The sequence below is a fragment of the Pleuronectes platessa genome, chromosome 6 (genome assembly GCF_947347685.1).
Source record: "Pleuronectes platessa chromosome 6, fPlePla1.1, whole genome shotgun sequence".
NCBI classification, from domain to species: domain Eukaryota; kingdom Metazoa; phylum Chordata; class Actinopteri; order Pleuronectiformes; family Pleuronectidae; genus Pleuronectes; species Pleuronectes platessa.
Genome location: NC_070631.1, coordinates 17998107 through 18026072, shown reverse-complemented (window position 1 = coordinate 18026072; position 27966 = coordinate 17998107). Strand labels below are relative to the sequence as shown.

The 27966-nt window shown below is 42.2% G+C and overlaps 2 protein-coding genes across 2 annotated transcripts; both read left to right on the top strand.

Moving 5' to 3' along the window:
- The first annotated feature begins 864 nt into the window (after positions 1–864).
- On the top strand, positions 865–10045 carry dcp1a (decapping mRNA 1A). Its single transcript, XM_053423844.1, has 9 exons — positions 865–1051; positions 1382–1422; positions 1919–2046; positions 5408–5474; positions 5604–5742; positions 6093–6188; positions 6374–6925; positions 7076–7291; positions 7595–10045. The coding sequence occupies exons 1-9, from the start codon at positions 920–922 to the stop codon at positions 7673–7675; spliced, it is 1452 nt and encodes a 483-aa protein (XP_053279819.1). The 5' UTR covers positions 865–919; the 3' UTR covers positions 7676–10045.
- A 1200-nt stretch (positions 10046–11245) lies between these two features.
- Positions 11246–25907, top strand: LOC128442692 (transketolase). Its single transcript, XM_053425258.1, has 14 exons — positions 11246–11358; positions 13071–13188; positions 13957–14070; positions 14651–14748; positions 17691–17882; positions 18305–18423; positions 20043–20239; positions 20352–20516; positions 21712–21868; positions 23005–23135; positions 23222–23305; positions 23462–23555; positions 23720–23842; positions 25720–25907. Exons 1-14 carry the CDS (start codon positions 11252–11254, stop codon positions 25905–25907), a joined length of 1887 nt encoding a protein of 628 aa, XP_053281233.1. The 5' UTR covers positions 11246–11251.
- The last annotated feature ends 2059 nt before the right edge of the window (positions 25908–27966 follow it).

Sequence of the window (27966 nt, the reverse complement as noted above, 5' to 3'; positions counted from 1 at the left end):
ATTTAAAGATATGTAGATCAGTAGACTACAATATTAAATCATAGGATACAATATTTGGGATAATCCAGCAGGCTGAGTTGTTCTTTAGCCCTTGTCAGTATCATTGTGGTTAGGGTGTGTACTAGTAAAAAGCCTGAATTTAATATAGCTCTGCAGAAATCTTGTGCATTCACTTAATGTTTGAACAGCCCTTCACTTGGGGTCTATCATGCATGTAGGTTCTCAGATTTAAAACCACGTGTCAGATTGGACTAAAATATAAAATGCGCCACAGAGCAGTGGGATTATGTAACATGAGGATACTGTAGAGGATTCTCTGCACATACATGGTCCTTACCAAAAATGATTTTAATATTATTATATATAATATGTGTGTGTGCATTTAATCCTCATCCTTTCAGCATTGTTAAAGGGAAATGTGTCCCCTTAGTGAATATGATAAACCTTTCTATTCACTGCTACATTTAAAGTAATGGTATCGAATGTGACATTATCTTGACCTGGCAAGTTGTGTAGCTAGTTTTTCTAATTTATGTAAATCAACAAAGCAGCAAGCAATTGCGTTGGAAAAATTACTGTCCAATGTGACAACGTTTGCACCAACATGGTCTAATTTTTCTTATCTCATGAAAGTTTTTTACTCATTAGATGTATTTGTTTGTAATATATCTAGTTTGATTTTCGAAAGCACACTGGCTAATCTAAACTAAGCAAAGCTAAGCTCACGGGGACAACTGTATTTTACTACAAACATATAGTTTTAGCGGAACTCTGACCAATTGAACATCTACCTGAACTTCACCTCAGATAAATGTGCGCAGAATAAACAGAAACATCAGAGATGAGATTTCCGGTCAACAGCGGAAGTTTCAAGTGTCTGCAGAAATTCAACCGTGCAGGAGCAACAGCCACATCCAAGATGGAGACCCTAAATGCTGGACATATGATGAGCTTAGCAGCTCTACAGAGACAAGACCCGTACATTAAGACACTGCTCGATGTTACTGGCCAGGTGGCTCTCTACAACTTCAACTCCAAAACCAACGAATGGGTGAGTTTGTCACAAGACCCCAAACTGTTTGGTGTATCCACTTAGCATGCTAATGCTAGCTTGACGCTAAAACTTAAAAATAACCACAATTAAAGAATGTGGTGGCGTTTGTCTGAGTATAACCTATGCAGATAGGTTCACATACGTACTGTTTTGATTCCAGTGGGATTCTTTAAATGGTGTTACGAATCTAGCAAATAACTTAGCGTCCACTTACCTCAGCTAACAGGCTAGCTGGTAATGCTAACATCCAACGTACGTCGCTGTTATTTAGCACGTTTCGGATTAGCGCTTTTTGTTTTTGGCTCCTAACGTCACGTTTCATTTCAGGAGAAGACCGAAATCGAGGGCACCCTGTTTGTTTATACCAGGTGAGCATATACATGTTTTTAACGAAGTCGTGTGGCACTACAAACATGAAGGTTGCTGTGTTGTTCAGCTTTACTTTTCTCTGCGCTGTCACTTGACGTAGTCCGCACACGTGTGTAGGCCGCAGTCATTGTAAACAAACATGAACTGCGGTTCTTCACATTTCATTTCATGGACATTTCTACTCTCTTCATCTTTGTTGTTTTTCTATTTGCTTTATCGCTATATTGTGCACACAGTGGTTCTTTATTAGACGCAATGAGATTATGTAGGTCCATAGTTTAGTATGTCCACAATAGGTTTCCACATTAAGGCAATTTTTTTTCAAGTTGTTCATTCTATGCCACACTAACAGTTATTAGAAAGTCATTCTAACCATCTCAATTTGCTTCTAGTATGTAAATAATGTAATTGTTCCCAACAACTTATTATAATTTTTTTTATCAACACAGACTAACAATAAGTACTCAAACGTGTGTTCATCTTCTCTCCTCTCAGGTCTGCCTCCCCTCACCATGGCTTCACCATCATGAACCGACTGAGCACAGAGAACCTGGTGGAGCCGATCAACAAAGACCTGGAGTTCCAGCTGCAGGATCCCTTCCTGCTCTACAGGAACGGCAACTGTGAGTGTTATGTAAACAGTAGATGTCATTACAAACCTCTTTTTGTGCCAACGTGGGTGGAAATATTATGTACTTGAGAGACAATTATTTAGTCCTCTGTGATCCAACATTCTCAGCACTTGACCTTTTTCAAGTCCCAATATATAAGGGAATTTGCAGGTAAGCCCAAGTCTAACACCAGTCGTAGATTCATTTTAAGAATCAGTGTGATGAGAAATGTGAGATATCTTCCAGGAGAAGATGTAAATCAAAAACAATTCTCGCTTCATTATAAATGCCGTGTGCATCAAAAATCCTCTTGTCCTTATAGGAAACCTGTGTTTCTTAGCAACAAATTTTTTCTCTTAACTTTCTGCCTAGTAGCATGTAATGGCTTCGCTAGGCTTGGGCAAGTAACTGAAATGAATCGAAACTGTCTTTCGCAATAAAGCTTAGGAGACACGTATTCAAAGACCTTTGAAAAATAGTCTAACATTTTGCACACACGCAGTTCACACGCAACACAAGACGTAACGTGAAGCGCACAGCCAGGAAATCAGTGTTAAAGTGACTGGAATGATCCGGATTCATGATCAACATCATTGATTAATAATTAAATAAATGTAATAGTCAATTTGTGTGAAGAGCGACCCACACAGACCAACACACACACACACACAGTAGTGTTTCCCACACACTTCTGCAGTCAGAGAGAAGTTCTTCTTGTGATGCAGCGCACTGTTTTGAGTTGATTGTTGCCAAAGAGGCAACAACCCAGGAACAGAAACATGAATTCAGCTGTCTTTCATAAAGATCAGTTCTATGTGTGAGGGATTAGAAAAGAGCAGAGTCACTTGTTGACCAACGTGGAGTTATGCACCCCGTTGGGGGGTGTTTTAAAATAATTGCTCATTAATCGTAATCAAGGTTAAAGTTTTAAAAAATCAAGATATTGATTTGAAGTCATATAGGTCAGCCCTAGTTTCTGCCTAACTTTCAAGAAACACTGCTGTGTCATAGAAGTTTTTCCAAAAGTATTGTATACATTTGTGCATATCTCTGAAATGCCAAGTAAACAGTTACACGGGTGTTGGCGAAATTCACAGTCACACACATTAAGTGCAAAAGATATAAATAGTACCTCTGAAAATGCAGAACAAACACCTCCTCAGCGTTCTCTGGAACATCTCCTTTCCCCTCTGCTTGAAGTAACTTTGGTTTCTTGGAGTCACATTGAGCAATAAAATTTCCTCTGAGGCGACTCTTCCAGTCATGACGTCATGAAGGTCGACCAGACGGCCACAGTTTCAGCTTACTTTGACCACTGTTGATGTTGTTCTCCATTGGGGGCAAAATCAGCCTAGAGACCTAAAAGTTAAATCAATGATCAAGACTATGTTTACATCTATATTTCACTACAAGAGTTTGCCAATGCTGCAGTCAAACTCATCTGGCCTTGTTGAGACCTTTCTGCAGGAAAATGTGAAAAGTGATGAAATTCCTCAGATCTTTAGGAAGTAACTGACAGCACTGCCGCCGAGGTAATCTATCAGAAGTCTAAAAAGGACTTTCATCAAGGCAACAAACAAGGAATTGGATTGTTTTCCCATTTGTTTGCTTATCAGAAAAAATAGCATTGCCAGGCTCAGCGTCAGCGTTGACTGTTCCCCATTTGGACTTGTTTTGCCCATCAGCTTGGCTGGTATGGAAGACATGATGTCGCTTTGTTGTTAGTCTTCACACCTGAGCAGCTTCTCCAGTACTCGGCATCTTAATTCCTCAGATTGGGTTGAAGTGTTCAACAAAAACGAAGAAAAAAAATATTGAGAATATTCCTCAGGTTATGTTGGAGATGCTTCCAATCCCTGGCAGCTGACGGTCACCTCTGGAAGACTGGTCAGAATGAATTCTTCCTGTTGGTGTCCTGTCCTGGCTTTTTTTCTGGCAATTTATTGCCTAAGGATCCTTTGGTTCCTCTGAGGCATTACTTGGTCAGACATGTCCACATTTCTGATGTTGAGAGAAAGAGATATCTTCAAGATATTTTAGATTCCGCCTTCGGCTGAAAACAAGGGTAAAACTGAACAGGAGCAAGATAGAGTTGATTGAAGAGCAAAGAGACCAACGATGATGACAATGAAAAAAAAATCTTGCTCTCAGCCTTGTTGACTCCTGGTGAACTCGGCCCCTCGGCCGGAGGGTGACAAATCTACTTTAAGTCTGAGAATAGTGTTTCGAGAAAGCTGAGTAGTTTGACGCACAGAAACTCACACACACACCTACACTTGTTTACACCTTTCCATATTCCCCTTGGTTGCAGTAGATGCACGAAGACAAACACCCAAGTTGCTAGGTTACCACAGCTTCCTGAGGGACCTTCCATGCGACAGTGTTTCATCACACAAACAAAACTAACAAGCTGTAAATGCTGACGTATACTTACATTTTATTGTATAATAAGTTGTCTGTATCCTTTGGGGTAACACTAAAATTAATTCTGTTTTTTAGCTGAGCTCACAAACCTATTTTTCAAGCAATATATGTTTCTTACTTTAATGTAACTATTGAAATGTTCCACCAAATCTTAAAACATCCACCTAGTTGTTGAGACTAGGCCAGACTTTCTTTATTTACTTTCTTCTGTTGGCCTGGGATTCCAAATGACCAGGATCTGCAATATATTTGTATGTACTTGATGGTGCTTTTGTTTTTTGATTATAACACAACGTTATTAGCATTATCTTTGAATGGAATATCTCAAGAATGCTTTGAAGGAATTTCTTTATATGTTTCGATTTTGGTGGTCAAAGTCGCTGTGCATTGCGAAAACGTGAATGTGATATCTAAGGAAAACCGTTTGGGGAAAATGTTCAATTCTAGTTCAAGGTCTTGCTTGGACAACAAGGTGAACAGATGAGATTTTGGTGTTCAATGATGAAGATCACATTGAATTCATGTTCAAATTGTTACAAATTTACAGACAAATGTTTAATGAGATAAAGGATTTAGACTTGGCAGATGGTACCTACTGTTAAAAATTAATTTTACACCAGAGCCTCATTCTTGAGGATTAGTATGCCCATTTCTTTTAATGAACTTAAAATATTTTCAATGTCTTCTATTTCCATACCTCTTTCACAGCTAAAAAGTATAGAAGTTGTAATTGGTAATATGCAGAAACTTTTCCAGGCCTGGGCAATAACTGTTGTGTTACAATAGGCTGACCTACTTACTTAATTAATAAACTTGTAAAAAAGGCGAATTGTAAAACCTAACCATTATCTCACAGATTTTTGTTGGTGATGATATACGTACGTGTGAACAGATTTGTCTATGTATCAGTGTAACAGTGTAATATGTAGTATTTGTGTTTTTCTTGCAGTGGGTATCTACAGTATTTGGTTCTATGACAAGAGGGACTGTCATCGTATCGCTCAACTGATGGTCAAGTAAGTTGACAAACATCTCTATTATGTATCTGTTTTATTTTTTCACCCATTAGGGGTTAGTTGTCCAAGCAGCTCAAATTTGACCCTGCACTTGAGAAGACAACCCGTCAAGCATTTACTTTCTTTCAGGATTGTAAAACAAGAGGCGGACCATGTCAAGAGAGAATCACCAGAGAGGGCAGTGCCCGGGAGGACCAATGGCGTTGCAGAACCACGGCCCATCGACATCCTGGAACTGCTCAGCAAAGCCAAGGAAGAATACCAGAGAGTGAGGAGGCAACACACCCTTGTAGATATCGGGTTGTTTATGTAGCACCAATAAAATTATTCTGTATTACTCCTATGGGTTCTTAACAGTAACACAATTGTTGTCATATCAGATGAGTCATACAAAAAGGATAATGTGGCATTTGTAGCAAAGACAAAAGTGAGGAGACCTGAGCAGCATAGTCCAAAATGCCAAAGTTGTTGGTTGTATGAAACATGAGCCTGGTGTCGTTATCATTGCTTCTTTTGTAGTGAATCTTTCTTATTTTGACTCGGGCAAACCCTGGATGGTTATTTTTTTATTTCATCCATACATCTTGAATTTCTGTTTGTTTGTGTTTTTCGATGCAGGGTCAGACACACGAAACAGATGGGCCTACGGAGCAACGAGTGAAAGCAGCTGTCCACACTACAGAACATACCCACAGCACATCACAACCTCAGAAGGTACATGCATTACAGAGACATGCGTACAAAAATACTTTAAGCCTTGTAGTTTATTCTGTTTACTCCTACATACATACTGTCAAAGAAAACAAAGAGATTCTTATTCTAGTGGCCATGAAACCCTATTTTTGGTTCAATATTTGGAGATCAACCCATCTTATTGATTTGTTCTTTTTACCCACCAGAGCTCCCACACAATAGTGAAGCAGATCACAGTTGAGGAGCTCTTTGGCTCGTCCCTCCCCAAGGACCCCTCTCTACCCGCCATGCCTGCACAGAACACCACCAATGCTTCCAGTGACCCCTCCTACATCCAGAACCACGGCACCAACCAGCGACACCAAGTCCCCGGCCTGCTCCCAGCTCCGTATGCACTTCATTCCAGCCCTGTTTTCCAGTCAGTAGGCCCCATGTCAGACCACCAGCCTCTGTGCTCAGTTTCACCTCTCATGGTGCCTCATCCGGGCTCAGAGATGCGGACTGCCCCCCCCGGTCCTGCTGCACCACCACCATCAGCCTCAGGAGCTTTTTTGGGACAGGAAATATTAAGCTCCCTCAAATCGGCAGTTCCATCCATGAATTCAGACATCCACAAACCCATCCTCGCACCCAGCTTCCTGCCAAGCACACTGGTCCCACCCCACAGCTTCCACGAGCACATGGGGAAACCCATTATCCAGCACAACCAAGAGAGGGATGTTTTCACTCAACCTCCAAACCTGATCAAACCCATGTCTGTGAGTTGAAAGCTTTCTTTGCTGCTGGTTTTGTGTATCTGTCTCTCGCAAATACTTTAATACCAAAACAGAATAGATTATAAAACCACAAGCTCGGTTGCTCTTGTGTAATTTGCCTTGTCTCTTGTTTTTCTTTTTCTTTTTTCTCAGGCTGTCCCGATGAGTCCAGGTCTTGCTGGTCGAGGGCTTGAGATTTCGGTGCTTCTCTCCCCCAGCGCCTTTCAGCAGTCCTTCAGTAAGACCACAGCAGCATCAGTGGTCCTCCATTCCCCCTCTGAGCCCCCCTCTACCAGCCCAGCTGTAGAGGCACTGCCAGCCCCCTGCAGCAAAACAAAGCTACAGGAGACTCTGATACACCTCATTAAGGTAAAACCATGGGCATGAAACATGTCAAAGTGTACTGCTGGATTCCATTAGCCTGGAAAAAGTTTAACACTAATGTCTTAATTTTATGACCGAGGACCATTTTTTAATTTTGCTTCATCTTAAGATAGTTTTAGCTGGTTCTTATTTATAACTTTCTCTAAGTTGTAAGTTTAACTTAAAAAAGAAGAAAAAGTGTAAAGCTGAAAAGGTTTAATTCTAGTTCAAGATGTGTCATCTTAAACTCCACACGCACACTCATGTAGTTTGTTCATTCATTCTCTCTTTAACTTTCTCCCCATCTAGAATGATGCAGACTTCCTCAGCACCATTCACGATGCTTATCTGCAGACTCTGTCCAAGGACTTCAGCAACATGAAGCTATAGTCCTACTTCAGACGTCACCTCTGTTACTTTTAGTGCCACGACCCCTTTGTGACATGTGAGACGACCAGAGGTTAATGTGTGTTGAAGAAGTGCAGCGAACAGGTTTTGACACACTGTACATCGAGACTCTGCAACCTGTCTGTGTTCCGAGGGTCATTATAGCATGCGCCTAACTGTTTAATCCTGTTTGAGTCTTTTACTGAACGCTGATGCTGTCCCAGCTACTCATGTCAACATGGGTCTACTTTTTGTCAGCGTACGTCGAGCCACAACTATTGTGGGAGAGAGGGATAAGATAAAACTTCACACTGTGACCTGGAGTTTTCTTTTTATGCTTAAGAAATGTGATGAAACTTTGGGCCACGTGCCTGTAAAGTTAAGCTGTGGCTGATGTGACAAGAGGGGACCACAGAAGAGCTTCGGTGACCTTGAGCTATATGGCGTTTGACCTTAGAGCGAATGATTTTGCAGCTCATAACCACAGACGCTGCTTTTCTCATTTATCTCACGTGTTTGGAGTTCTCGCAGTGCGAGAGTATATGAACGCTTATATAACACCTAAGCTTTGACTACTTGAGAGAAAGATGTTTGGGACCTGGGACATAGTGGCTTTAAAAAGGACTCATCATCTTCTTTTCAATGACTGAAGCCTATTCTGAACCATAGAGAGACATTCAGCCATTAGTCTCTTAATAAGGAGGAGACTATTGAGGATTTACTCCCTTGTTTGAGGAAGATAAAGAACTTCCTTGTTTCGAGCAGCACTTGCAGCTAAGCAATCTAAGAATGGATTCTTCTCCGTTTTTCTTTTTTAATGTTACCCCACAGACTTTGACATGCTCATAAAGAAAGATGAACGCACAAACTCGCCTCTTTGCTACATTTTATTTCTCCACATTCCTTCTTTCCCTTCCTCTTGCTTTTAGTTTTTTTTCTGCCTGTGTCGTTCATCTCTCCTCCTCCAGCTTCGCTCCCAAGAACTTTCTGTTGAAGAAGAATGTGCAATAGACCACCGTCGCGATGCCTTTAGGGACACCACCATTTCAGGATGGGCCCTCGGGCTAAGTTTACCTGAACAAAGTTTATATCAACACAAAATGTTCCGCAAGAGATGTATAATTTAAGTATCACTAAAAAAAGCTTAATAGCTCTTAATTTTTGGATTCTTGTTTACATTCACCCCTTATGTTAAATTCCTTAAAAATAGAAGAGACGGTTTATAGCATCAGTCTGTTTCAAATCAGTTTTAGTTTATACCAGCAATCCAAATTAATAATGAAAAATATAAACTACCTCCATTCCTGCTCCTCAGTTTATTTTGCCAAGTCCCAATTACATCTTAGGTCACAATGACTTAAACTCAAAACAATTTTTTTGCAGTAAAATGCTACTGCAGAACAGGAAGTTGTCTTCTCATGATGTGCAACACTGAGTGGGAATGAAACATTTAAAATGTTTATTATTAGCTCTTGTACATATCTAAACAAATGCAACAGGTTTAATTTTTTCCCTTTGTCACAACAAGTTCAGCACAAAAAAGACCATGAAAACAGTCTGAAAATAATGTAAAAGCATGAAGATTTATGTTCTACAGCTTTCTGACAAATGTTACAGTGATATCAGCTGTTGGCTTAATAGACAAACAGTAAACCAGTCATTCCAGGTAGGAACCATGTATTTTTGCTCAGGTTTTGTTAACATTAGGTGCAGGAATTGTTCCTTTTAGGTTCATGTAAAAAAATCAATAAACATCAGAAATCATGTAATGGAAAATTATTTTCCCCCTGAGTGAGTGATTTGAGTTTCACCTTGGTTGTCCCTTTGTATCTGACTGTGCTATTTGAATGTATTTGGTGTTTACGTGCAGTTAATATGTGTCAGTCCTGTTTTCCTCTGAACTCGGATCAACATTTTGTCACTTCAAACTTGTTTTTCTTAACCCCTTTATTAAGACATTTTTTATTTAGAACGCAAAAAGGATATGTCAGCAGCTGGAGAGTTGATCGAACAATTTGTATTTGTTCATTTCAGAGGTGATTCTTGCCCACACGGGCAGGTGTGGTTAAATAAGCGGAAGCATGATTTGAAATGTAGAGATTATTTTTTTAATTATGCTCACATATTTAAGATTTTAATGTTCTTTTACATTGAAATATAATTTATCTTAATTGAGTGGGCAGAAGTACGATTTTGGGAAGGTCTTTGCAAAACTCATTTTCTAATTTCCTGAGATTGTTGTCACTGTGCATAATTTGGTTTATGATTTATTTTGTGATATTAAAGATTTGAAAATGGAATTCATGTTTTGCAGTGTTGTGTTCAACTGTGAAAATGAGCTTTAAAAATTAAACCATGCATACTTTTACATTACATGATTTTGTGACTGAATATTTCTTATGAGTATATAATTCATAGTTTTTTTTCCCCCTTTTCTCCTGAACATCTCCTTTGTTTCCAGTACAGGATAATGGTGCTGTTTCTGTGTTTGGCCACTAGATGGTACTAGCTACCTACTTTTAACCTGTTGTACCCAACAGTGAACGGTTTTATCCTGCCATCATTAAATTGGAATCAGTTGATATCCGGATCTGAATGAAGTAGCAAAAGTGAATGTTTCTCCTGATTTCCTTAATTGTTCATTATAGTTTGTATCATGTCCTCTTTGAATCACCCTCCTGCTGTCCACATGGAGAAGTTCCTCTCAGCCAGTGGGAACATACCTTTGCCTTGAGATTTCTTCAGATAACCTTAAATCCATTTATTAATAACACAAAATATCATGGTATCCTTGAGCACCTTTACTTCGGGTTGAATCATACTTTGGTCATCATATTTTCCAACTATAGCAATTTTTCGCCACCAGATTCAAATCCTTTGTGCGGATATGTGACCGTTTACATCCAGACCACATGGTGCAACTACAACGAAAGTCCACTAGTACAAAGTAAGAGTCTGGTATTTTTTCAAATTTTTATAATTGAGGATGAATTATTTTCTTTTCTTTCAATCTAGTTCTGATCATACTAACTATTTCAATCATTTCATATTGTTTGGTTTAATCTTATTTTTACTCTTCATATCCTTTTTATTGATGTTATCTTTGCTCCAGTGTTGTGTTTTTACTGTTACCTATCTGTTGCCTACAATTCTTTATTGACTTAAAGCTGGGTCCTTCTGTCTCCGTGTCTGTCGCTGCAGAAATCTCGATGCTTTGTGGAGCTGACCGTGTGTGAACGTGGATTTGCCCGCACGCGTGTGGCCATGGCCTCGGTCCAAAGCCTCCCCCCTATTGGCTGCGCTCCTGCGTGACACGGTGGACTAACTGTAGGCTCCCTTCAGCCCGAGATTAGCCATATCCATAGGCTTTACTCGCAAACACGCCCCTTCCCTCCTCCTCCTCCTCCTCCTCCTCCTCCCCTCCGCGTCTCTCTCAGGTTCAGCTGCTCTGCCTCTTTTTAACCCCTGACATCGTCCGACCCACACTCATCCTCGCCTTTTATTCTCGGGACAGCGAACCGGGGACTTTTAACTCTTAACTCTATTCAACCAGCTCCTGTGTGCGTGTGCATCGGCCAGATGGAGGACTACCACAAACCAGACCAGCAGACTGTGCAGGCGCTCAGGAACATCGCCACCCGGCTCCGGATCAACTCCATCAAGGCGACAACTGCAGCGGGCAGCGGGTAAGAGGAGAGAGGAGGAGAAGTGAAACGGCACAGCAGGTGCAGGTGAACAGAAGTGGGACAAAACAAATGGGTCCTGGGTCAGGTTCTAAACGCTTACTGCCCTTGTTAATGATGGAAGGACGCACCAGAGGAGGAGAAATGCGTAATGAGGGATAATAACACATGATGGACACAGTGTGCGCAGCAGACAACGTGCAGGAGGAGCTGCAGCATAAATCCTCCAATGATTTGTTGAAGCAGCGTCTTGCAGTCTTTGCGTCATGCATGCAGTGCGTAAACTGAAACATTTAACTAGTTAACTAGTTTGACTGTGCGTAAAATGGATATGGGTCAGCCTTGTGCGCAATTTACGCACTGCTCCATAAAGAGTTCGCTGTAAAGAGTTAATGCGCCTGTCATTTTCTCAGCTGGATTTGGGTTGACGAGTTTCAGAGAGCAGCTGAATTTAACACTTTTCCTAAAGTGTTCGCTCCCTTCAGACTCTTATTTAACAAACGGACTCGTCTGCGCAGGTTCGATCATGAACAGCTGCAGGTGCACCAGTGGTCCGCTCTCCCTCTTTACCCCTTGCACACTGTGACTGGTTATGTAACAGAGGAGAGCGGACCGGTGCACGATGCCGTGCGTGCAACCAAGTGGTGCGCGGAGGCAGCGGGAAGGAACCCGGGGGTCGCACGAACGCGCTTTTGCCGCAGCAGCGGCTGCGTGATCTTGATGTCGCAGCAGATCACAGCAGCCGGAATCAAACAGGCAAAACACGTCCGGTGTGTAATTTATAAAATAAAACACGAAGTGACAAATGGAATGCAAATTATTTTTAAATAATAGGAAATATGAAACTGTCATTACTGCATGTCCCTGAATATCTGATACTCCGTGTTCCACAAAGGCTTTCCTCTGGTACTGTGTTCTCTCCAGTGATTGATAATTGATCACTGAGATCTTGGAGTAGTTGTAGAAACGTTTTTTAATGACTGAATGTATGAGTAGACTTAGAAATCTGCGTCCAGTCTTGAGAAGCTGATTCAAAGTCAATCAAAATGTATTAACCAGTAGGAAAACTTTCTGAGGAAATTTACCAGATTTGTTTAATTTATTTCAAATTAATACTTTTTATATTTTCTTGGACACCAGAGAGTGAAAGGTGTTCTTTTCATTTAATCAGTGGATTCATATTTCAACAGAATTGTCAATCAAACAGTAATTTCTTATATCATCAAGAAGAGATCATGATTGGTCATCATCTCCTTCTGGTTTTTACCTTTTTTTATTATTTTCATTTGAGGATGGTAAAGAAAGAAGGGCCGTGATGGAGGAGGCCTGAGTGAGGTATCAGTGGCATGTGGTTGAAAGATGTAAAAACTCATAAATGACAGCACGTGTACAAGTGAGCCAAGGAGACATCCTCTAAACGTATTTACACTATTTGATAAATGTCTGTGTGTGTTTGAGAGAGGGAGATACTGTGTATGTACTTAGTGCCGTCTGACCCTGATAAAGTCAGTGCGCCATCTGCTTCACTTCGCTCTCTGACCACAGCTGGTTGGGCACGAATCAACCAGTTAAATCAGAGTTGAGTCAAACTCCGCCTCTGGTCCCTTCTGTCCACCTGCCTCCTCATGCGTCTCTGTGTACTTAAGATTTGAGCTGAAGAACCAGGAGGCCCCTAACGTGTGATCCTATTCCTCCTCCTCTCCCTTTTGTTGCAGTCATCCCACATCATGTTGCAGCACAGCAGAGATCATGTCTGTGCTCTTCTTTCATACCATGAAGTACCGACCTGAAGACCCCCGCAACCCCAACAACGACCGTTTCATCCTCTCCAAGGTGATGATGCACGCCCACACACATCCATTTGTTACTGTGAGGCATCCTCAGAGGCATCATATACAACATCTGATAGATTAGGCTATAACATATGCATGAGCTTGTACATATTTTGAATATGTGTTGCCACAGTCCAAACAATCATTTAAATAAAGTGGTTCCACATTTATTACTATGCCATGAAATTTAAAGTTGTAGTTGATGGACTTCTGGTTTATCTAATTAATGTTCTCTGGAACAAGCACCACACAAATGGACACGTCAATTCAGGAACATCTGAGTGTTGACACTGTGGGCTAATAGATAATTATGCACAGTGCACTGATGTGAGATGGTCCTTTGTGTGTGGGTTAATTCCTGCTTGTGCTCAGGGGCGGATCCAGGGGCGGGACCAGCCCCAGCTGAAATCTGATTGGCCCCCGAAGGGCCCCTGTACTTTCAGTGGTCTTAAATAGAAAAGAATAGTAATATGCTAACATTAAATATTAATAAATATGATAATTTGTTTAGAATTTTTAATTAAGTTATTTTGAATGACACAATGTGCTTGAACAATAGATACGTAATAACAATATATATCCAATAATATTTGGCTTTGCTCAAAGCTATGGAGCTACCTAGCTAAGTAAAGAAGGGATGACTTTAGGGATGATGGACATATAATTGCCCTTATTTGTTTAAATTGCCCCATGATGTGATCTGCACCACATGTCTAATAACACGGATGAGCTACTCCTGACCTTCGATCTTTCCTCTCTGCCTCCTCAGGGTCATGCAGCTCCTGTGTTGTACGCCGTGTGGGCAGAGACCGGCTACCTGAAGGAGAACGAGCTCTTCAACCTGCGCAAGGTGGACTCCATCCTGGAAGGACACCCAGTGCCGGTGAGGTCACATTCACACCTGCAGGAAGTTCTGGATCGGAAAACTCATATATACAATAAAAGAACAGAAGTGCCTCAGTACTATGAAAATAGTTCACTACATGTTGTGTGTGTTGATCTGAGATATTTTACAAGCATTTTGTGAGAAGTAGCTTAGATGAGGTTTAGAAATAGTTAGGATATTGCAGCACAAAACTCAGGGTTACATTCTTTGTGTAGTTTTTGCCTTTTCCATGTAAAATACTGCATAGTTTTACTTCTTTCTGACAAAAAATCTACACACTTCATGTCTGAAGACACAGAAAAAACACATTGTGTACATGCAGGGAAACGGTGACAAAGATGTTCTTGTGTGACAGAGATGGTCCGTCCTTGGTTCCTTTCTCCTCTGCAGCAGACAATGACATCCCACTAGACACCAACTGTAGCTTATGTCCCAACTGCTCCTGCTTTTTTCCTTGCAGATGGAATAAGAAAGTAATCCATCCACTGTGTTTCATGTTTTCTGTCTTTGCAAACTTGAGCTCTCCTACATTATGGAGACGAAGATACATTTGTGTGTGATTGTGTGTGCCAAACAGAAGCAGCAGTTTGTGGATGTGGCCACTGGATCTCTGGGTCAGGGCCTGGGAGCTGCCTGTGGGATGGCGTACACCGGGAAGTACTTTGACAAGGCCAGGTAACTAACACACGTGAAAAAACACATACCAAGAAAAACAGCCTCCAACATGCGCATGACACGTATGCAGCAGCCCAGCTCCTATCTGCACATACTAAGGTGGACGATGTGAAATTATGCATGATAATGTACACTGCAATGCAGCATGCTGATATGTGACTTTTCAGCTTGGAGCTTTAGTGAAACAGTAAGTGACAGGCCGGGTCTGGGATGACATTTAGGCGGCCAGTCGGTGGAGCTAACCTCTGATCAGTTTTACCTACACATGCATGCAATGTACAGTCTATTGTATCTGCTATATACAGGAATCTGATCTGTAATCTGAGACTCAAGAAGAGATCTAATTAGTTTTCTATCTATTCAAAGATTAAATCAGTATAATTTGTTTATTCTGCTGCTATTTAACGTCCAAACACAGTTACATCAAATGATATTAAAGAGCCTGTAAAGCAGTTTTGAGCTGAATGTGAGCTGACAGTATTTGCTCTCACAGATCAGTCCACATATATCCCCTTTGTTCTCGTGTGGTCTAGAAAGAGCCATGTGGGTTACAGTCAAACAATAGACACATGGAGTTTTGCGTCCAATACAGGCACACAACACATTCCTCTCACATTGTCACAGAAGGATGATGTGATACAGAAGCATGCGGGCCGAACCTCGACTTTTCAGGAGCACGGATTTGTCCTTCAATTTGCACAGAACACACGGAGACGGTCTGAAAGGCAGTTCTGGTTTTGCACGGAGCCGACACATTGAAACGGAGTCGGTCAGCGAACGGCAGACTTGCAGTCTGTGATGGCGGCCCTTGATATCTAGCTCTCGCTCTCTCTGCGTTCTGTGTGCACTCAATTGTTTCTGCTCCAATAATTACACATGCAAGAGCACAGTTCCTCCCCCGTCTCTCTGCCTCACCCCTTCACCTCATCTCCTCTCCCAAAGAACTAGGTTTATGCATGTGCTTTGGATTTTACTGAACACAACGTGCACGCGATTGCATACGTTGCGTGTGATTGTGCGTGCATGTGCAGGAGCATGCTAATTTGCTGCAGCCTATCGGCGCAAGACTCAACTTTATCAACACCTCCTACAGAGACATGCACATATATATAAACAATATGAACTGCCAGATCAACTACTTATTATGTCTTTTGAGTAAAGCAGCAAATAAAACCACCTGCTAACATTTATATTGTCACATTTCATGTTCAAACTATAACAGGAATCCCCATAATCAATCAGACAGACTTCTTCAGGGTCCGTGAGTGTGTGTTTTAATAAAGAAGCGATGCCTGGATGAACCCGTCACATGCACTTATCAGCAGTGCAGAGATGATGCTGAATAATTGATACTAGTCATTGTTTCATGCTTGTGTGACTCTGGTTCAATACTCTGCTGTTGTATGAGATTATTGGATTAAACACAGGCGTGGGTTTCCCCTCATGCTCCTTCACACTTTCCACCGACTCCAGGGGATAATACAACTTAACACAGATTGTATCGAGTGGAAGTGCTTTGGCTCTGTGTGGAATGGTGTGGGTGACACAATGAGACGGTGGGGGGTGGCTGTGTGACCCGAAACATTTTGGGATATCAAGATTAAATTTGTATGTCATAATCTCATAAAAGCATTCAAAAATTGTGTACGTGTGTGTGTGTGTGTGTGTGTGTGTGTGTGTCTGTGTGTCTGTGTGTCTGTGTGTGCGTGCGCTCACTTGCGTGCGTCTGTGCGTGCGCGCACGCGAGTGTGTATGCTTGTGTGTGTGTAAGGGGGGGCTGTTTCTAAGGGGAGACATCACCATCATGATCGGTAATTCTCACCTCATCATAGATTAATATGACACACACACACACACAAACACACACACACACACACACACACACAAAATATCCTGGGGGATGACTGTACTCCTGAATTGGATTCCTCTCAGTCTTTATGTTCATATAATGAATGTAATAATAAGACTAATTATAGTAATTGTTGTAGTGGTTGTTGAGCAGTATCATGGGAGCAGTGTGGGGTATTTTACAATCACTTCTCTGGACTCCAGAGGCAGAAACATCAACAACAGGAGGAGAGAAGAAGAAGCAGAGCTAGTAACATAATGAGATATGAATTTATACAGATGGAGAGGAGGCGAGAGGAGCTCAGTGCATCATGGGAAGTCCCCCCGGCAGTGTCCCCACATTCTGTCACACAAACAGCATAACTAGAGGACGGTTCAAGACAAACCTCCCAGACAGTGACTCGGCCTCCCAGTGTAGGATGATTCCACAGGAGCGGAACCTTTTAGAGACGTTTGAAGACAATAATAAACTTGTGTAATTTTATACTGTGTCTGGTTGTAAATACTAACAACTATAGTTGTATGACAGTTTTCCAAATTTAACTTGTTTATTCTCTGTTAAAGATTTTTAAAATATTCGAAAGATCTATCCATTTGAAAATTTATAAAACCTGTAAAACAGGTAGGATTGTCGTCTTTTTCTTCCCTCCAGTCTCGAGTCTCTTTCTCTTTTCCCTCCCTCGCTCCATCTCCACCTCGCTTCTCTTTCTGGTCCTCTCCCTTTCTTTTCAGTCTTCGCTGTGTGTTTTCTCGTTGCACTCGGAGTTGGAATGCGTGCTTTAATTCGGCGTGTCTCTGCCGATCTTCCAGCTCTAATGACAATGTGTCTATTTGACTGGAAAGCTGTCAGAAGTCATTATGCCACGGGAGCATATAACGAGGATGATCCGAGCATTGCGGGGGGGGGGGGGGGGGGGGGGGAGGGCGTAGGGCGTGTGAGTGTGTCTGTGTGTGAGTGTAGGTGTGAGGGTCATCTGTCACGTCGACCCCTATAGGTGGAAACTGAGAAGGAGGAAATGTGTCCCGACGGAGAAAGGAGCCGAGACGTCTTATCGCTTCTGTCTATTCACTTCTTTCTTTCTGTCTGTTTGCAGCTATCGGGTGTTCTGCCTGCTGGGTGACGGAGAGATGTCCGAGGGCTCAGTGTGGGAGGCCATGGCTTTCGCCTCCTTCTACCAGTTGGACAACCTGGTGGCCATCTTGGACATCAACCGCCTGGGTCAGAGCGAACCGACTCCGCTGCAGCACCATGTGGAGAAGTACCAGCGGCGCTGCGAGGCCTTCGGGTGAGCAGGGGGGGGTCAGAGGAGGAGGGTGTGGCCAGGAGGGCTAGTGTTGTGCTCTTTATTGCTGAAATATTAAATAATTACTAGATTGGGACAAATAAGCATGTCTTCAAATGGTTTAATCATTTGTTATTAAGGAAACTAAATGGCAAAAATCAACTTGTTTCAGCTGGTACTTTTGAGGATTTTCTGGTTTTATATCAATTATTGAAAACGTCTGAGTTTTAAATTACCGTCAAACATAAGACATCAGCCTGACCGCTAGGAAACTGTGATGGGATTGTTCACATAATAACCTTCAGATTAATTCCAGTTCCTGTGAAATGTCATTTTGTCATATTTGTGTGTTTTGTCAGCATGCAGTTTTTGTGTGTTTGAAACGGTTGGACTGCTTTGAAAGTCTGATCTCTGTGTTTTCCCAGGTGGCAGGCTGTCATCGTGGACGGCCACAGTGTGGAGGAGCTGTGTAAGGTGCTGAGTCAGCCCCGCCACCAGCCACTGGCCATCATCGCCAAGACCATCAAGGGCAAGGGCATGTCAGGTACAACTAGAATCACACTCAGCTGAGGGCAGACCTCCACCAAGGCCCAACAGTCCCCTTCATTTCAATCACAAACTCATAGATATCCAATTGTGTCATAAATTATTCATGTAATGGGTTGTTTCCAAAAGGGGAAAAATAACCCCCTTGGTGGAGGTAATAATGAGTTAGTGCAGTGCAGTGATATCCTGGGATGTGTTATGTTTATGTTAAGAACTTACATTCAGTGCATCTAGTTTAAAAAGTGCTGTGCTTGAGTAAGTCATATAAGTATAAAAGGGTGTGAGCTGGTTAGGTTTTTAAAATGTTCCATAATTCTGTTATTGTGGGTTCAGATGTCTTTCAAATTTAGATCTCAAACTCTCAGTAACATAACCTGTTTCATGAGGAGCCGTTTAAAGTACACACCATGACAATGAGTATTTCACTCGAACCTGCTCCAAAAAACGATGACTAGGTAAAATTGTGACGGCTGAATGGGAATAACGGCTCCGTCAGAAGTCTCCCTGACGGAGCCGGGGGAATGTCGTCGGTGCAGAGAGGCGCTAAACTCGCTGTAATCCTGGAAGCGCTTTAGTGATTCAGCGGCCGCAGCTTGATAATCCCTCAGAATGTGTAGGATTCACTCACAGCAACAGGCCTTTGTGCTGAAGTTGTGATAAGAGTTAAGGGGGAGTGTGCGTGACCGATGTCTGTGTGTGTGTGTGTCTGTGAAACACGCTTGTGACATCAAGGTGTATGTATAAGAGAGGAGTGAGTCTTCATTTATCTAGGATTCTATCAGAAGTGATGAAAGTAAAACATGATTTTAACCTTTGACCTCTGAAGTCACCTGTTGTGACCCACTGAGGTAGAAGATTGTTATGAGTGCGACAGACGACCATGGTTTATCTTATGAATGTGATCACGTGCATGCACATACATGTGGAAGAGATGTATACGCAGGATGACAGGAGGAACTTGGTTTATAGAGTGTATGTACTTTTTATTTTCAGGATAATACACGTGTCTAATTCTTCAGGATTATGTTAAATCAATTCAGTTGATTCATCATTTAGTCGTCTGCTGATTTTAAGAATTTATGGATAAGTGTTTTATTGTCATCTTCCGCATAAAACACAAATTAAGTAACAATACATAAAAGTAACATGAAAACAATGAATGAATAAAGGAATACAAATATATATAAAATGTACATATAAGCATGGTCGTCCATAAAAATTTTGAAAACTAAAATCTAAACAGGGATCGTGATACAAAAAAAAAAATGTAAGCTTTGATTAAAAGGAAGCTGCCGACGCAGCCTGTAGTATTCTGTCGGTCAGGATGTCCCAGAGCCTCTGAGCTCTTCTTTCCCAAAGCTCTGTCCCCCTTTGTCTTTCATCGAGAATCTGGAACAGTTAAAAGGCTCCGGCCAGAGGATCTCCCAGTGCCAGCAGGGTTGAATGGGGATAAAGGATCTGCACTACACTGAGGAGTCAGACCATTGAATCATTTGTTTTTCTTTGTGACCTGCTGGGGTTATTGTAAGAAATCCACCAGAATAATACAATGATCAGTAAAATAGGTGTTTTAGATTTGCAACAGTACTCAGGTGTGTGTCTACGTGTGTGTTTCAGTGGCTGAGGATAAGATGGGCTGGCACGGCAAACCCCTGCCCAAAGACATGGCCGAGAGCATGATCAAGGAGCTGCAGGGCCGCATCGTCAGCTGCAGCAAGCGTCTGTACCCTGCTCCGCCGATCGAGGACGCGTCGCCCGTCAGCCTCCGCAACATCCGCATGCCCAGCGCACCCAGCTACAAATCTGGAGAAAAGGTACGATCAGAGGTGGCAGACACCACAAGGCCACGGCCAAGTTGTGTAACCCTGAGTAATGAACAGCAGAGGTTCATTGATGTGTTGAATCCGTTTGTCCCCGTGTGACCAGATGGCCACGAGGAAGGCGTACGGCATGGCTCTGGCCAAGCTGGGTCGCTACAACGAGCACGTGGTGGTTCTGGACGGAGACACCAAGAACTCCACCTTCGCCGAGCTCTTCAAGAACGAACACCCCAACCGCTACGTGGAGTGTTACATCGCAGAGCAGAACATGGTGAGAAACAGAGGGGAGAGGTTTCCAACCACAGCACAAACCGAGAAAATAAGACACGCAGTTCAAAAGGCACTAAAACAGGGAATAATGTAATTATAATACATTTCAAAAAAGGTTTAGTGTAGTAACAGCTGTCCAGATGTTTCTTTTCTGTAGGTGAACCATAGTAAAAGACAAAAAGGCTATCTAAAAAAGAAAATTCATATTGCACTCTCGATTTGAAAGTTAATGTTTTCACCATGTAGAATTCCTATTGGCTGTGGTTTGCATCTTAAAGAATGAGTTTATGTTAAACTATAAGTGAGTGTGTTTAGTGTAAAACTGCTCTGTTTGTGTACGGGGGCTCATTCAAACCAGAATAGCAGGTTACAGCCACACGAGCTGCTCTGTGAGGCTGAGCTAACCGTCGGCATGAGGACACAGGCAGAGCGGCTGATAGAGGCTGAGCATGTTTGATGTTCACCGTGTTCACCTTCATCTCAGTTTGGCGTGTTAACCTTTGTTAATTACCTCTAAACACGCAGAGCAGCGGAGGCTGAGGAGAATGTGGGGAGGTCAGAGCTCCTTGTATAAAGGTCAAACTGGACACCTGTTTTGTTGTTGTTGTTTTGACCTGATGAGAAAACTATTGCACAAGAGATGAACCCCAAAGCGATTACAGGAGGGTTATTACAGTTGGAGTTGTTTTTTAAGCATGATTACACAAAAACAACGGAAGGGATTCCAATGAAACTTGGTGGAAGGATGTGAGTCAGAGAAGAAGCCGTTTGCTTTTGGTGCAGATCCAGGATTTTTTTAACACTGCTGGGCGATGGAGCATTTTTTCAATTCATGGATCTTAATAAGAAAAGAAAATTATGATCAAAGCTCCTGAAATGACACCACAAAATGTAACCCTAAGTCTGACCTTCACTTTAAAATAATGTCCACCTCATGTTGACGCTTGTGGAAATTGATGAGGTGTACAGTTAATAATGTTTGTGTCCATTACAGCGATCAAAAAAAAAATATCATCAGAACAGGGAGACTAACCGTGTAGCTGCCACTAGACACTGTTAAACTCCAGAGTCTGAACTACATGTTCATAAAAGCTGCTTTTTCTGCATAACTCTAATTCTGCTTATGACTCTGATGATCTCTTACACACACATCCTTCCCCCCCCCCCCCCGTTTGTCTCCCTTCCCTCTCCTGCAGGTGAGCGTGGCGATGGGTTGTGCCGTGCGCGACCGTAACGTGGTGTTCGCCAGCACCTTCGCCACCTTCTTCTCTCGAGCCTACGACCAGCTGCGCATGGCCGCCATCTCTGAGAGCAACATCAACCTCTGCGGCTCCCACTGCGGCGTCTCCATTGGTCAGTGCCCACCTCTCCGTCCACCAATCGTGGCAATCTGATCGAAATGACCTGATGTGGTATTATTATGGAGAGAAAAGGAAGATAAGCATGACATTACTGGTTTCAAGTTAGGGTCATGAACATTTTCTTTGCATTTAAATTGTGGAAGAATATATTGACCACAGCAAACATGGATTTATTATAATTTCCTCCACTTTCAATTTGACTCCTCTGTCCTCTCACTAAACCTTTTTCTTAAATTCTGTTTGGCGCATTTTTTCTTATTCAGTCCACTGAAGGATATAAAAAATGGATTTTCCAAAACAGTCGACTGATTGTTAATAAGTTTTAAAATTACATAACTATTTTGCCTTCATCACCAAGTACCTTAAAACCTTGACTAAGCAAAACCTGATATAATCAGTCATACATCACATTGCAGACTAGAACGGCAGTAGAGCATATACCTCCGCCTAGACCCAACTAGACACACACACTCATAGATATACAGTTCATGGTGCGGCTATCAACATTTTTTTTAAAACACATCCTATCCCGCAAATGTTAAAGAAAGTGAAAAATACATGACCTGGATCCGCCCCAAAAGCGAATGACTTCTTTCTTGGCTGATGTCTCAACTTTCCATCAAGTTTCGATGTAAATCCTTTCAGTAGATTTTGCGTAATCCCGGTTACAAAGAAATGAGCCGGGGTTAGCAACGTCCACCTGCACTCGTCTTTAAAACAAACTGTCCGTGGAAAATCCTTCATTCTTTGCTGTTTCGCCGGTTTCACTGTAGTGGGTTGAACTTCTCCACTTCTTCACTTGTCTTGGTCTTAATTTCCCTGAATCCTAAACTCTTTTTGTCCTCTCACATCTGGTATCAGCACTCCCCCCCTCCTCCCTCCATCCCATTCTCCATCTCTGCGTGTCATGAAGGTGACGACAGAGCGGCCTGATTCTCTTTTACCTCCTCCTCCTCCTCCTCCTTCTCCTCCCCTCTCTCCTTCTCCTCCACCTCGTCAGGTATATTGCATGCCCACGTTTGCAGATTGAATGCATGCCAGTCCACTTGACTTTATTTCCCAGCCTTCAGTGAACATTTTGGTCGTTCTGTGCCTGACTTCTGTCGGTTGGCTGCTGTGTGTGTTCAGGGGAGGACGGACCCTCTCAGATGGGTCTGGAGGATCTGGCCATGTTCAGAGCCCTTCCCACTGCGACCGTCTTCTACCCGAGCGACGGTGTCTCCACTGAGAAGGCCGTGGAGCTCGCCGCCAACACAAAGGTTTTCATTCATACCTGTTCTTAAAAATGTCAAATCCACTGTTTGTGCCCAAAACTAAAGAGTAGATTCTCTCTGATTCTTTCTAGGGTTTGTGTTACATCCGAACAAGTCGCCCAGAGAACAACATCATCTATAACTGCAATGAGGACTTCCATGTTGGTCAGGCAAAGGTTTGTGTCGCCGCTTTCCATCCGATCGAATCATCCAATAACCGGAATTAAACCAATGTATTTTGTAACTTTTTTCTGTTTTCATCCGTCATCATGGTTACCACATTCTGACTTTCTTTATTTCTAAACACAAATAAATCTTCTCCTCCTACTCAGGTTGTGTACAAAACCAATGATGATCATGTGACTGTGGTCGGTGCAGGAGTGACCCTTCATGAGGCTCTGGCTGCTGCTGAGATGCTGAAGAAAGGTAAAGAGAAATGAATTATAATTAATCCAATTCATCACAGCATTCAAATCCAGCATATTGTGTGTCAAGACTTCCATTAACCCTAATGATATCTGAGGACTAAGTCGACTATAACACTAAGTGTAAAATAGGCTAAAGGTGCATCCTCCCCTCTCCTCCCTCAGAGAGAATCAACATCCGTGTGATCGACCCTTTCACCATCAAACCCCTGGACTCCAAGACCATCATTGACAACGCCAGGGCAACCAGAGGACGCATCATCACAGTGGAGGACCACTACTATGAAGGTGAGGAGGGAGACAACACTGTCAAATTCACAAAATAACCTTCAAACGAAACCAATCAGGGAAACTACAATAGAGTTTTAGGGCCATGTTGAAGGAAAAACAAGATATTCGAGAATAAAGCTGTAATTGAGAAGATACTCTTAATATTATGAGAATTAGGTCATAATATTGTGAGAAAAAAAGTCTGCATGATACTGGTTTCTTTACCAAATACTAATGATGATGTGGTGCTGATGGGACAAAAGATTAAATATTATCATACAGTTTTAAAATTTTTACTAAACTATGCTTCACATTCCCCCTTTTTATAAGCAGCCAATATGATTATTTAATCATTTATCAAATATTTACTTTATTATCTAGAGATGGAATAGAATGTTGTTGCGGGAGACAAATTATATGTCACATACTTTAAACTTCTGTAAGTTCATTTGTCAACAGCTCCACGATATAAAGAGCCAGCTTAAGTGTCTCAATGCTGTAAATCCACTGAATTTTATGATCATACACAATTATACTCAGGACAATCTCCTCTGAGGGAGTAGGAGACATTTTGTGTATCATATGTATTCATGTTTATCACCTTATGAATAAAAAAAACACAAAGCAACAAAGGACGAGGGTCCACCTGCCGACAGTCTGAGGTGTCGTAAAATCAGGATGGAAGAAAAACTACTGCGGTACATGGCAGAGCATTGTGTTGAGTGTTGTGTGGGTGAAGAGAGGGATGGAAGATGCAGAAAATGTGAAAAACAAACAGTATATGAAGGGGGAGGGAGGGAGGGAGGGTGGAGGAGGAGGAGGAGGAGCTGGGAGAGCCTGTCAGGGCTTCTTAATTTCAGCTCTGGCCTTTGGGCTCACGCTGACCTACATTCAGCACCAGCATGACAAAAAAACGAGTGCCTCTGTCTCTTTCTCTCCTTCATTGGGTTTGTATGCGTTTTTGTTCTTTAACATGTAGTTACTTTCTCCATCCTTTGAGATGACCTCCATCTGATTGACAAAATAGTCAAAAGAGAACCGAGCTGTTTAAACATTTTTATTCTAGGATCCGCCCCCTTGAACAAAACCGCTCCAAAGAGTGTTGGTTCTTTTTTGGCCCAAATCCTTCCTCGAAGTTTCAGTAAAACCTGTTCTGTTATTTTTGCATTATCCTGCCTACATACAAATAAACAGACAATCAACAATAAGACATAACTTTTTCTTGCTGGAAGTTATGTATTAAAGCAATATATTCTAACGTTGGCTGTTTGAAGCTTTTAATCGCTGCAGCCAGTTTCTGTTTTTAACCCTTCCCACGCGGTTACATGTTTTCATAAGAAAATCCTCCTCTTCACACTTTTTATACTTTTCATATTTTTATCAGCAGTGAGCAGCTGTTTCAGCTTTGTGTTGGATTCTAGTTCTAACATCACACAGCAACACATGTTGCATCTTGGGTATATTCATAGTGCAAACTTGACATAACACATCTCTTTCACTTTTGTGCTCATGTTCAACTAATGAAGGACAAAGAACAAATAATCACTCCCTTTTCTTCATTCTTCGGCTTTTCTGCATCACTCTGTCACTGAGAAATGTTTGGAGGGGAAAGTTAAAAACAAAGCGTGAGAGAAAGGAGGGAAGGGAGAGGAGGGTTCTGGGAGGGAAGGTGAGACAGAAGAGCATCGAGGTAGAGGAGTGAGAAAGTGGAGAGGGCGTTGTCAGTCCTGTCAGTCCTCATCACATCGCTCCACTGCTCAGTCTTCTGTGGAGGTGTGAGAAAGTTGATTTGACAAAAGGGTGGAGGAAAGGAAGACATTTGTTCCCATTCTTTGTGTGGAGGCTTGAACATCTCAAGCCACAGTTGTGACGTGTTTTATTTCCGGATTCCTCAGGTGGTCTGGGTGAGGCTGTGTGCTCGGCTGTCGTCAACGAAACCGGCTTCACCGTCCAGCGCCTGGCAGTGTCCCAGGTGCCACGCAGCGGGAAGCCCCAGGAGCTGCTCCGGATCTTTGGCATTGACCGTGACGCCATCGTTCAGGCGATCCGTAAAATGCTCAGCACCTCCGCCAACGCCAAGTGAGAACACTGCGGCCGGGGCTGCAGCTGCAACAACATGGTCGAGGACTCCGTGGTAAACTGGTGGTTATCATGGAGGCAACAAACCAACAAGCCAACACAGGAGGAGAAGCTCTTGTGGCCCACGTACGCTCTCCTCCCCCTAAAGCTATCGGAAGCATTTGTCTGAAAAATAAAAATAAAGATTCCATTGTTTTTTCTCTCTCTGTCTGTCACCGATGTGATTCGACAACCCCACCTCAGAGTTTTGCCCCATGTGTTTGTGATTTCGGTAAACACACCTCCGCCCCTTCAAACACGTACACACACACACACACACAAGCACACAAGCACACAAACACACAACACACACTGTATGTCCACACCTGCTCCCTCTAACCCTTCCTACCTCCCAGAGAGAGAGAGATATGGTGCTACTCTAGTGTCTCAGTAAAAGCAGTGAACGTGGTTTGGAGTCTTTTTTTATCATTTCTGTGGAACCCCTCTCACTTCTTAGGTGCAGCATTTCAAACGTCTGCACCCAGTACGACTCCCCCCCCCCCCCCCCCCCCCCCCCCCCCCCCCCCCCCACTATAGCCAGCAGGGTGTGGAGAAAGTCTGGTCTGGTCTGTTTGAGCACTGACTGTTTCTAACCCTTCTGACCCTGACTTGGATGGGACTGCTTCACACCAATAAAGGGATGGTTTCTTCACTAGTCAACTGTGTCTGACGTCTTTCTTTGGGGTTTCGTTGTGTATGAGACAAGGATCAGTGTTACTCTGAAACACTGAAAATTAAAAAGAAATGTTCTGTTAACTTTAACTTCAAAATTCAATGAGTTCACCTCCTGTAGAACAGTGTCTATTAAGAGGTTGCATAGTGAGGTTGAAGACATATGTCAGCAGGAGAAAACTTATGCTGCTTGATGCACACGATGTCAACTCAAAATTCTCTGAATTTATTTGTTAAGAGTTTATTTTCAAAGTTTGAATATTGTGGTTTGCAATGACTAGATGATGCTGCTGGCATGGTATTAGAATAACTCAATATATAAATGTGAGTGTATTCCGTATATAATTGCTATTAATGGAATTATGTAAATTCGTAAACATAACATTGAGAAATAAAAGTTAATCTGAATAAATCTGCATAAAAATAAACCATCCTACACTCTTATTTGTAAAGTGACTCAACCTGAGTAATCATTTCACTCTTCAGTTGTGTGACTGCAGGGCTGCAAGTGTGGTGAAAGAAACATCAGGTTAAAACTAATCAAATAATAATAATATTAGCCCTAAACTTCCCCTGATGGTCCATAATGTTTTTATAGGTTGAAATAAACTTTTCATCTCTTAGAGGAATAAGGTGTTGATTTAAACTCTCAATCCTGTCCAACCCTAACCCAGTTTGACCAAGAGATAATCCAAATTAGGATCCAATTAGATTAATGAATTCCATTAGAACTGTTTAACTAATTATATAAAAATAGCTGATGAAATGAAGAAGGTTGTTTGAAAGGATGAAGGTTTATAAGCGATTGACCAACACAATGATTACACAAAACGTCATATATGATATATTTTTTCTCCAGATTCTCAACCACCTAGGACCTGATCACTTCCACAATACATCCATTATCTATATTGTTTATCCTGTCAGCATCACAGGGTCAACATAGAGGCAAGCAACCATTCACGTTCACAACTGTGGTCAATTAAGATTCTCCAATACAATCTGTATGTCTTTGGACTGTCGGCTTACCTGGGAAAAAATATCAAAGAAAGACCCTGACCGACGCAGGATTCGAACCGAGAACCTTTCGGTCAGACAACAGTGCCAATCACTGCATCACCGACCATTTCCTCAATGCAATGGTGTCCAAGAGGGAGATCAGTAAACCCATTCAGGTTAAATTCAGGTTTAAGTTCCCCAGTGAGTCTTGAGGTTCATCTGAGCCTGCAGCTGCCATGTGCTGTGCATATTTAATGTGTGTCAATAATTGAAAAGCCCATTGAAAAATTCACACAGACTGCAGCAAGTGTACGTGAGCATGCGCATATGAGAAGTGTGTGGTGCACGACATT

Coding starts and splice junctions, on each gene's coding strand:
- dcp1a (XM_053423844.1), top strand. CDS start 920: ATGGAGACCCTAAATGCTGGACATATGATGAGCTTAGCAGCTCTACAG. Junction 1,052..1,381: donor ACTCCAAAACCAACGAATGG/GTGAGTTTGTCA, acceptor GTTTCATTTCAG/GAGAAGACCGAAATCGAGGG. Junction 5,475..5,603: donor ATCGCTCAACTGATGGTCAA/GTAAGTTGACAA, acceptor ACTTTCTTTCAG/GATTGTAAAACAAGAGGCGG.
- LOC128442692 (XM_053425258.1), top strand. CDS start 11,252: ATGGAGGACTACCACAAACCAGACCAGCAGACTGTGCAGGCGCTCAGG. Junction 11,359..13,070: donor ACAACTGCAGCGGGCAGCGG/GTAAGAGGAGAG, acceptor CTTTTGTTGCAG/TCATCCCACATCATGTTGCA. Junction 23,306..23,461: donor TCCATGTTGGTCAGGCAAAG/GTTTGTGTCGCC, acceptor CCTCCTACTCAG/GTTGTGTACAAAACCAATGA.